The sequence below is a fragment of the Oryza brachyantha genome, chromosome 11, assembly GCF_000231095.2.
Source record: "Oryza brachyantha chromosome 11, ObraRS2, whole genome shotgun sequence".
NCBI lineage: Eukaryota > Viridiplantae > Streptophyta > Magnoliopsida > Poales > Poaceae > Oryza > Oryza brachyantha.
Genome location: NC_023173.2, coordinates 6,741,272 through 6,752,877, shown reverse-complemented (window position 1 = coordinate 6,752,877; position 11,606 = coordinate 6,741,272). Strand labels below are relative to the sequence as shown.

The 11,606-nt window shown below is 41.4% G+C and overlaps 1 protein-coding gene across 1 annotated transcript; it reads right to left on the bottom strand.

Annotated features, from left to right (window-relative positions):
* Positions 1 to 1,782: 1,782 nt before the first annotated feature.
* LOC102699924 (AP2-like ethylene-responsive transcription factor BBM) lies at positions 1,783 to 8,457 on the bottom strand. Its single transcript, XM_015843429.2, has 9 exons — positions 8,406 to 8,457; positions 5,087 to 5,486; positions 3,882 to 3,964; positions 3,751 to 3,759; positions 3,583 to 3,671; positions 3,405 to 3,478; positions 3,273 to 3,323; positions 2,881 to 2,957; positions 1,783 to 2,675 (listed from the first exon to the last, which is right to left on the bottom strand). Exons 1-9 carry the CDS (start codon positions 8,455 to 8,457, stop codon positions 1,783 to 1,785), a joined length of 1,728 nt encoding a protein of 575 aa, XP_015698915.2.
* Between the last annotated feature and the right edge of the window lie 3,149 nt (positions 8,458 to 11,606).

Genomic DNA, 11,606 nt, shown 5'->3' with positions numbered 1-11,606 from the left:
AGAAGGCTATTGGAGTTGCTCTTAGTATGACAAATGGGGTGTTTTTGTTTAATTTTTAAGAAATTTTACATATACACTTAAAATATATTATTTATCAAAGTATGTTGCATCCTACGGGAGCATTAATTTTTTATATCCCAATCTAACCATTTAAGAAATATTTGTAGCTGTCAAACTTAAAACAGTAAAAGTCAATATCACCCAGTAAATTAATGTCCGAAGCTATCACATGATCTAAAATAAATCTCCTACCTCCCATTCCTTTTATTTGATGCCGTTAACTTTTAAATCCATATTTAATTGTACGTCTTATTCAAAATTTATGTGCGAATATATAAAATTATAAGTTATTTTTAAAGTTACATTAGTAATAAATCAAATATATGAAATAATTAATAATATATAAGTTTTTTGAATATAACAAATGATGAAAAGCATATACAAAAGTCAATGTCATCAAATAAAAAAACTATATAGAGTATATGTTTACTTTAATCTTTTCAATACAAGTATGCCGTGAACGTATCTAGCAGAGAATACTATGTATAACAACACACTGAGGAATCGTGAGAACATTTTGAGAAACGTAAGGAGTGTCGTATGAATAAAACAAACCCAGAATACACGGTACTCTGCAGGAACCTATTTTAGAATTACGTACTGTCCAGCAGGTTCAGCTTTGACTGTAAATCCAAGAATTTACCAGTCCAAACTGAACACGTAGAATGAGCAGCTAGCTACAAAAGTATTATATTGTTGGTGGAGCAAGGATCAAGACACTCCACCGTGCATTGAAGGTCAAGCAACCGTGCACACAGGTTTAATTGACTTTGCATGTTCAGCACACACCGACCACATGCATTCATGGTTTGACATCCAAACATCAGTTGGAAGAGACTGAAGCAATTTAACTTAACTACTTGACAGTCAACTACTGTATATATGTAACTAATATTAATGTAAGACAAGTCCATACATAATTTCAAACTTTCACCGTGCTATAATGTAGTCCATCCATTTAAAATTATAAGATGTAGTTTGTTTTGTTAAGACAGATATTTCACCAAAGATTATTCTATTAATATACCATTTATATACTATAAAAGTATAATCATAAACAAATACTTTTTCAATATATATATTCTAATGATATCAATTTTATTTCATAAAAATATATCTTAATAGAGTAATATTAATCTGGTCAAACATTTGTTCTAACAAAATGAAATACACCGTATATTTTAAAATATAGGGAGCATATACATGCCATGTAGCAATTACACCAAAACAAAAAAAGTATCACATGCAAATGGACCACAATTTAAATAGACGATATGCTGCTCAATCAAATGTTCCTATGAAAAAGCTTGTAAAAAGAACATCAGAACAGGACAGGGCCAAGCTAGTGCAACATTGTAAAAGCTTGTAAGATAGTTGAAGTCTTGCACTCAGATTTAACTTGAAATATAACCCCTTCCATAAGCAAGTTAGTGTAAACATCACCTAGCTTAGAAAGCAAGAGATGATAATGGCTGAGAATTACCAGCTCATATGTATATAATCTAGAGGCCTAATTAACATCAGAACAGGACCCATTTCTCCAGGCGATATTTAACTAATCTAAAGGCAAAGCTAGACTGCATGGTGCCTGATCATAAGAAAGCAATACAGAATCATCAGTAGCTAGACTTTGTATGACTAACTATCCTCGGTTAATTACTCTCTCCAAGAACTATTAATGTCACTTGTTCAGTAATCAGCTAGCTAAAGCTAGCATGGGTGCTAAGCATCATTCCAGACTGAGAAAAGGGGCATCCCATGGCAAACCGTCGTCACATTGGCATCCTTCTCCACCATCTCCGACTCTGGACCCGGCGAAACCCAGCTGCCGTTGCCTCCAACAGCTTGGCCATAGTCGCCATCTTTTCCAGCATCAGCGACAAGGGAGCCCTCAGGAAGGTAGTACACATCACGGCTGCCATACAGGTGGTCATGAGCTGTTTCAACGCCTACCACACCATCTTCTCCACCATATCCATGGATGCCATGGCCATGGTCCACCGCCGCCGCAACCGGCATGGCGTAGCTGATGCCACCATGGAAGCCTGCACCATTTGCTGCTGCTCCATTGTACCTGAAGGAAGAGTAGCCTCCCGACCTCGAAGGCGCATCGACGAAGCTTGACACGTCTGGAACGGCATCGGATTGTTCGAAGAAGTTGTGAGTGTAGCCCAGGGAACTGAAGTGATGTAGATTGTGCAGGCTCTGCGCCGCTGCGACCACGGAGCTGTCCTGCTCTTGCTTGCACCATGGCCTGGGCTCGCCATGGGCGGCGCCATACTGCAACGGGAGGATCGGCTGCATGCTGCTAATCGGTGACCATCCGTTGTAGCCATGATGCTGTGAGCCGTAGTTGCCCATGCCTGCATCGGTGAAGAACTGGGACGATACAGCATTGTTGGCACTGGTGTTGACGTTGATGCCCATGGCATTATTGTCAGTCTGATCAGAGGAATCCTTCAAACGCCGGGTTGTGCCACCGCCGATAGGGAGGTTGCTGCTCTCAATGATGCTCTTGACGTTGTACCGGCTCATGTCGAAGTTTGTGACGGCATTGAGGCCACGGAATTTTATCGCGGCGATATCATATGCCTCTGCAGCTTCCTCTTGGGTGCCTGCAAGTGGTTTTTTGTTAATCTCCATTACAGCTTTGAAGTAACTTTCTAAATAATAAGGGTGTGTGTGTGATAGACACGAGAAGAAATCAAGAGAAAAGGTGTTCCAGCAGTTTGCTTTCTACTTTTCCTTCTTGCTTGCTTTATTGTGACAATTCCAGATGATGGATTTGGTTGAGGTTAAAATATTAGGATCGTGACTTACCAAATGTGCCTAAATACAGATCCTTGTTTCCTGCCACCCGTCCTATCCTTGCTTGCCACCTTCCATGCTGATGGTGTCTGTTTCACATGTTTGCTTCATTGTTAGCAAAGCAATGGCATGTTGTAGAAAATAGCATTTTGATGTTCGTTATGATCGATAAGACCCCACATGTTCTTCAGATCTCTTGCAGCATAATACTCGGTGCAACAGTTTGACGAAAAAATGTCAATGAGCACAATTAGAAAGCAGCACAAAAAATTATATGAAATTAATGTTGTTCCGTTAATGAAGCTTAGCTTAAGACAAGATATAACTACGTACTCTTGACACACAAAACTTAATGCATTAATTAGTAAGTTAAATGCAAATGATTGCAATAAAGTATTAGGCACCTTGTAACACCACGATACATGGAAGCACCACGTGAAAATCCACTGCTTTTCCTGCATTAAAATATCTCATGTGAAGCTTAACCAATGTGGAAACCATTATTCCACTCTGTATAAAGTTGTAGCTGCACTTACCTTCTAAGTGATGCAACATATTCCTGCCTACTCATATTCTTCATATCATCCAACTCTTTTTCATAATTACTTACCTAATTAACAGCAACAATATATCACATACTAATTAATGTATACGTGTGTATATGACCAAAGATTGACATGCATTGCATTATAAGAATGAAATAAGTATTTGTACCGGAAAATTTGTGGTCGTTGTAGCACCCCAGTATTTAAGGGCAGCCAAATCATAAGCCCTAGCCGCCTTTTCTTCCTTATCATATCCACCTAAATTGCATATACCACACATTTAACAAATTATACACAAATGAAAAGACATATTTTGGTAAAAAACTGAAATACTTACCAAGATATACTGTGAATTAATAAAAGTCCCAAGCCAACCAATGCAACAAGAGAAAACAATGTAATTAATTAAGCAATAAATTAAAGGCAAATTTTTCATAAAAAAATAAGCATTAGTGTGGGGTTGGTTACCTTGTCTGCCTTTGCGAGTCTGGCCTTCTCTTCTGCAGCTGTTATCCCAAAGATGGGCTTCATACCTTCCTGTCCACCTGTGTCTAATGCAAAAGAAACAAAAGACATAACGTTAGGTTTAAAAGTTACTAATTTAACACCAGTACCGTATACAACTAGCACATATGTGATGTTTATTCGATGTGTCCTGGAGTAGGGCAAAATGATCCCACAAATATAGAACTATTTGAAATAAATTGATTAACCAGAATTTTAGAAGCCTAAAAGCAACGGTACTACTAATAAGTGATAGGCAACGATAGTTTTTTTGCAAATAATGTATAAGAAGTAGGAGTAGGTACTACTAGTCAGTTAATTAATCTAGTCAAATGGAGAACAACAGCAGTTCTTGTCTTCTTCAGCAGATAAATATGATATGTGTGCATGCAATGAGGAGATTAAAACACAATTTACAAGAAAGACAGTAATGGTCCAGTCAAATCAAATGATGATGCACAACTCCCGCTGATAAAAAAAAGGGAACCGGGTATTAAATCGTTAATCGTGATAAATGAAGATCGCCAACTAGCAGATCGAGTATGAGTAACTTGGCTCAGATTGAGCAGTATATAGACGATCTAACATCGAACTAGTAAAAAAAAATTAAGCTAAGAAATAACGAATACGTTTAATCCTCACAAAATAATAAGCAGTGCATAACTAAAGCATTATTAGACAATATAAGCAAACAAAGGGAAAGATGCAAAAGACAAAAGGGGGAAACAAAATATCTTGTCAGCTTTCACTCCAATCAAACTGATTGAGGAAGTGATGGACAATGAAATAATAGGATCAACAAGTGTTCATCCTATAACAAATCAAAAAAATTTGCCTAGTATACATACATATATTGTGCGCAAAATTCAAGATAAAATTTCACAGCTAAATCGAGGCGTATTAGCTAGGAAGATGTGAATAACAAATCCCCACACAAAAAATAGCACCGTATAGAAATGCATCCAAAACCCAATAAAAATAGCGATCCAAGCAAAACCGATCGACAGAGCAATCCAAGAACACAATCCAAAGCGCATGCAATCCAAGAAATGGCACAAAATACAATAAAGAGGTGTAATCTAAAAAACCATTAATCTAATCAATTAGACCAGTGAAGAACAGCAAGAACAAAATACTAGTAGTGTAACACATCGAGATCGATGACCTACTTGGTGACACCCCGGTAGATGGACGTCCTCTGCCCGAACGTGTCCACGGCCGTCTTCACCCTCTGCGCCGCCTCCACCGCCGCGGCACCGGTCACCTCGCCGTTGTCAGCCGCCTTTCCCATCCCACCAGGCGATGGTCCAGCCCCAGGAGACATAGACATCGACACCGGCAGAGCCGCCGCGCCGCCCCCAACCCCAGCCGCCGCCGCCGGCGCCGGCTGGCTGCGCAGCCAGTTCTTGATCATGGACAGCCCAACCGAGCTCCCACCGCCCCCGGCCACTCCACGGATAGGCGCCCCCGCCGCGGCCGTCTCCTGCTGCATGCCGAGGAAGTCCTCCAGCTTCGGCGTGCCCTCCCCGCCGGCCGCCACTCCGCCGCCCTTTCCTGATCCTCCCCACCCTGAGCACATCAACACGAAGATGCAGAGAACCAGCTACTCAGCAGGGAGCAGACAATCAATCGAAAGATACAAGTTAAAAGGATCATCTTGCGCCGCCATGCATGACGGATGAGATGAGATGAGATGGAAGATGATGTTTCTTGCCTTGCAGGACGGCGGCAGCGGCGGCGCCGGGGTCGGCGGCGGGGAAGGAGGAGGGGGAGAAGCCGAGCCAGTTGGTCATGGAGCCCATCTTGGGAAGAGCTGGCTGCTGCAGCTGCTGCTGCAAGTGTACTACAGCGAGGAGCACAAGTGCACTAGCGAAACTTGGAGAGGTGTGTGGAGAGAGAGAGAGGGGTGGTTCTTGTCGTCTTTATGGGGCAGCAAGCCCTAGATAGACTCTTCCTTTCTAGTCTCGCAGACTCGATAGCAGAGAGAAAATTTAACGCCGAGACTACTCCCCTCGCTCACTTGCATTGCATTGGGGCTATCAACACAGAGAGAAAGAAGACAGAGAGAGAGAGTATATGTACGCGTGTGTGTGGTGGTGTGCAGTGCATGCATGCGGTATGAACGCGCGCGCACGAGCGGGGGGAGGGGAGGAAGGCGCGTGATTGTTACGGATCCCGCCCTCCCCGCGACACGCCGCGCTGCTTCGGTTTTAGAGCAAGGTCGAACCTGCATGCATGCAGTGCAAGTGCAATGCACGGCATGTGTACCTGACCAGGTGTGTCCATGTAAAAATTAGGAGAAAATTTGAAGAAAGGAGAGGGGAGGAGGAATAAAAAAGGGGCCGAACGAAGGAGAAAAATCATGCATCCGTCCCCGATGCAAACCGTATTGTTTTAAGCTGTGTTTGGGTTAGCGGTAAGCCGGTAAAGTGGGATGGGACATTGCTATTTATATTTTAAACAATATGGTGATCTAGGAGCAGGTATAATAGCAGGCTATAAGCCAGCTATAAGCATATTTTAAAGAGATAAAAGGGAGGAGAGAATAGAGGTGAGCTACTAATTTATAGCCAGCTACACACGGGCTCTAAGATAAAATGTGTGTATGACATATGAGACCATATATTGATGTTTTGTATGTACTATTGTATGAAGTTGCTATTTGATTGACTATAGATGAATTGGAGCTAGTAGTTGGTTATACTATTGAACTTGCTCTAATTTTATGTTTGGTTGTATGATTGAAAAATCCAATATTTGTTTGGTTGTAAGGGTGAGGGTGGATAAGACGAACATATTGAATTACTAATAAATAATAATATAAATCAATCATCATATACATTATCATAAATAATACCAATTAACAATAAAATATATCTATTATCCCTAATCAACACTAATTTAAAATTGATAATTAATAATAAAAATATACTAATTATCATAAATTAATCACTAATGATCGTGGTTAGTAAAGGTGAATGATCTTATTATGCTAGTTTGTGAAGAAAAACTCATCCAGTATCTTCATGCAATATTCTCTTCTCTAGCCGTCATATCTAGTTTTGTGCACGAACCAAATACATCGAAAACTAGATGCCACCTCCCATCTAAGGATGTCGAGCCAACCAAATAAACCTATTTTAAAGAAAGGGTCTCATCTTTAGCTTCTACTTATGCTTATAAGTCAAATTTTGAATTCTCAATCTTACATATGGAGTTGATTTTGGGGTTTTTTTCATTATAGTTTATTTTGTAGCCTTTGCTATTATATCGCTAAAGACATGTATATAATTTTTTATTCAAAATATTTTTGTTCGTAAATATGCTGATTTGCTGTTGTAAAGAAAATGCAAAAATATGACCCTAAAAGAATAGTACGATTGTTTCCTCCCTTCCAAATAAATTAAATTCTAGAGTATAAATTGTGTTCCACAAATATACCAATTGTTATCATATTATCTACTCCTTCATTCTGAAATGTAATTATTTATGAGTTTAAATATCGTAATATAAATATTTATGACACTATTCACATTGCCCTTTGTGTAATCCATCTGTCGGAGTATGTAACTCCTCCGACAGGGAAGTGCGAACCCCATAGGAAGATTTAACTGAGCAGTGAGTGAAGGTCGAGTTCATAGTAGCAAGATGAAGACAAAGGTTTATGCAAGTTCAGGCCACTCGTTTGTGTAATACCCTACTTTTGTGATTCTGGACTTTGGCAATATGGAAGTGTGGATGGTTGTTTTATATCCCCTACAAGGGTTTTCTTGTGTTCTATGTTCGTCAACCTCTTCTACACGGCTTGACCCCTCCTTTTATAGTTCAAGGAGGTCTACCCGTGCTGTTATCCTATAGGGAAAATTAATATATAGGAAGTCTCGTCGTTGTCCCATTTGACATCCTCGGGCCATCACATGCCCCCTAACTCATGTTGTCCTTGCTGTGCCCCGGCAAACCTAATAGGGGGTCCTAGGATAGGTGGATTCCTCTACCGATAACAGTTGTATGTGGGTACGCCCGTGGGGCCAGGCGCTGCCAATGTTGTTGTAACATAGGCACCCCTGCTGGCCAACATGGCCACTTGCCCCACTCTAAGACTTGACACGTCATCGAGCTCCAACACCCCAAGTGAGGTGGCGTCACCAGCAACCCTAGGTTCCACCACCTCCTTGTTGCATGTGGTTGTCCAATCACTTCAAATTACAACTCTTATTTAGGGCCCCCTAGCAGTTGACGGGATGGTGTTGCCCTGAAATAGGTTGTTGGGCTTGCTATTCGACACAACCTACTGGTAGCACCCATAGGCCTTAACTACACGTTATGCCCTAAGCAGGGATTGTCACAGAGGACCTTAGTGGTACATGTGTGGAGTGCCTGACCCTTGGTGTTACCCTGAGCCTAGTGCTTCCCATATTCTTTAATAGGAGTTCGGGTTGTATTGGATGAGCTTCTTGAAGACATCGTCAAAGATGGTAACCTGGTTACATCTAGTGGACTTCTCGAAGATGTCCTTGGTGAAGGAGTTCATGACCGACATGATCCTAAGCACTGCACAGCCAACGCAGCTATACCCAGTGTATCTTGTATATGTAGATTTTGTAGGTCTCTATGCTTTTCTTGGGAATTAGAAAATAGATCTTTGAGACAAGGGGGCGGCCATGCCTCAGGCCTTATGCAACTGTAGTTGTACTTGCATGTGCCTTCTAGATATATATCTTGTATATCTCCACACTCTTCTTAAGAATCCAAGCATGGAGCAACGAGAGAGCGCTGATGCCCTAGGCCTAGGGATGGCAAATTCCCTATCGGGGCCGGGGAGATATTTGGCCCCGCGGGGAATCGGGTCTAGGGCTAGGGGTCCAAAAATCCCTGCGGGGATCCCCACAGGGCCTTGAATATTTTTAAAAAGAAAAAAGTTGGGCTAGGCCCAACTAGAAAAATTAGCAAACCCTAGAGGCGTAGAGCCTGTCCCGTCCCCTCCCCTCTCCTCCCATCTAGCATCGTTCCCTCCCCTCCAGTCGGTGCTGTCTCCTCCAATCGCTCGAGCCGACGCTGTCCCCTCCCATTCAGCCAGCGTCGTCTCCTCCAGTCGCTGGCCCCCTCTTCTCCAGCCCGCGCCGGCGCCGCCTCCCCTCCACTCCAGCCCACGCCGCCTCTCCTCCACTCCTGCTTGCGCCGCCATCTCATCTCCAGTTGTCACCGCCTCCCATCCACTCCATGCCGACACTGTTGTCTAGGATGTCGCCACCTCCTCCCCACGCCGATGACCAGGAGCCCAGTATGTCGCTGCCTCTCCACACTGGCAACCGAACACACGACACTTCCCCACACCGGCAGCCACGCCGGTGGCGCCTCCCCACACCAGCAACCAGGAGCCCAGTACGTCGCTGTCTCTCCACACCGGCAACCGAGCCCATGGCGCTTCCCCACACTGGCAACCACACCGACGGCTACGGACCAGGTCAGTTTCTTCTCTTCTCCTCTCTGCTGGTCCCCGTTCGGGGGCGGGGACCCAGTGGGGATGGGGACAGGGACGGATCCCCCCCCCATTTTCGTTTTGGGCCCAGGGCCAGAGTTGGGGGGCGTTCCAGCACTCCCCGCCCCCTTGCCAACCCTACCTAGGCCCGTGCAACCGTGCCCTACCAACCGCTATTTGTATTACCCATCGCCTTACTGGCACTTGTGTTGTTGTGATGATATGACAACCAAAGTCTCCGGGTCATGGAGGAAGGAGGACACCAGTTAGCATTTTAGCGACACCATCACTTTCCATTCAAAATACATTCCATTTTATCCCACATATATATCCTCTCATCTTATGCATTACTCATTTACCGAGGAACGTTATAGTATGTTTTGGCCAACCTTAATCTCTGCTAAACAACTTAAAAATACTTATATTTTAAGATGAAGTAGAAAATAATATTGACGAGGGGCTTTAAGGAATAACATCTCAACTTACGAACCACTAGTAGACAAGTGTAGAATTAATTTATTTTGGGGCACAGGAAGTATAATGTACTTCTCTGTCGCAAAAATAGGATCATTTTGCTCCCTCTTGTTAGTCCTAAATTAAGTTCATCTTCAAACAATTATTGCTCTCTGATTTATGATGGTACTATAGTCGCTTTACTTTTGTATTGGTATATGTGAGATAAGTGAAAGAGAAATTTATTTTGTAACAACTAACAACTCTATCTTTTCACTTCTATTTATGCTTATAAACTAAAATTTAAATTTTTTAACCATAAATTTAAAGTAGATTTTGAGGTATTTTCATCATAGTTTATTTTTGAGCCAAGATTTTTAGATCACTAAGAACATATATATAAGTTTTATTCATAAATTATTTTGGGTTTACAAATATGCCTCACCCCCTAAGGAAGGAAGCACATTATTCTTTAATAAGGAGTGTATGGTTTTTTTCCACCATCTCCATCCTAAAATAAAATTATTTTTACTCATCCTAACTAGTTCAAAATAAGTTTATTTCAATCACTGCATTGAAGTTTATGAAAATAAGAAATAAGTACATTAAGAACAATAAAGTAGGAGATGATTATATTGAATTTGACAAAGTGTAGAGAATTTTAGTCTTTTAGATTTTGTATTCACATGTGCACAATGAGTAAAAAATGAGTTATTTTGGGAGGGAGAGAGCACTCTTCTTCATTTAGTGCGATTTAAGAAGTAGTTCTCTAAAGGACAGATGGAATATGTGGTTAGATTTGTTTACGTTGTATTAACTTTTAAGAGTATATATTACGGTTTGTTTTGGGTCATAAAAATAACTAGATTCCATCCATAAAACTATAATTTTTATTAAAACCTACAGTATACTACTCTACATTAAAATTATAAGAAAAGTAATGACCAAATTAAGAGTGCAAACAAAGTAGTCACCAAAGAGCAAAGAGGCGTTGTGTGTACCGCTGACCAGTCAACCGTTCATCCGGCGTAGTGTGGGCCCCACGTCTAGAGCGAGCGGCTAGCCAAGGGGCTGCCATTTGCCCGCCGCCGCCGCTTGGGCTGGCCTCTCAGCTAGCGTCGGAATTCAAAGCTGTGCGTGCTCGGTGGCCCAATTCATTTTCGCCACCGCAATTTTTCGGTGTACACGGTACGGTGATGGAGGTGGATTACTAGAATTAACCCAATATATTTGTAATTTGGTGAAGGAAAAAGGACGGGAAAACGGGTTAGAAATTTGTGGCCAGCTATCTAGAAATGGGAATTTCGACACAAGGTTGGCTAGCATGTATGTATATAAAAGTCGATTTTTACCTATGGGTATCTTAATACAGCCATATGTGAAATAAATTCTTATGTTTTGATTCTTTAGGTGCCAAAACAAAAAATATTTTATTTTTTGGTAGATTATCCACGAGACATGTCATACTATTTTTTTTCCACAAACTTGTTTGATAAGATTCAAACTCGACACCTCATATACACCTAATATCCATCATTTTCATTACACTATACTCTTTTAACTTCAAATATTTTAAGCTTACAATGCTTATTTATTTCTCTGAATAATCATAAATAAAAAAAATATCAATTACATAGTTGTATATCTAATCGGACTCCATAACTTTGATATAGAGCAAGTGAAGGTAGTTTCAAATATGGATAGGAGATTTTCAAAAATATAGGTCCGGCTTCTAGTAATGAATATTTTTATAGGCA

Excerpts from the sequence above, each read along its gene's own strand:
- LOC102699924 (XM_015843429.2), bottom strand. The coding sequence starts at position 8,457 with ATGTCGGTCATGAACTCCTTCACCAAGGACATCTTCGAGAAGTCCACT. Across the intron at positions 2,958-3,272 it reads ATGTATCGTGGTGTTACAAG|ACACCATCAGCATGGAAGGT; the intron begins GTGCCTAATACT and ends CATGTGAAACAG. Across the intron at positions 2,676-2,880 it reads TCTGTATTTAGGCACATTTG|GCACCCAAGAGGAAGCTGCA; the intron begins GTAAGTCACGAT and ends AACCACTTGCAG.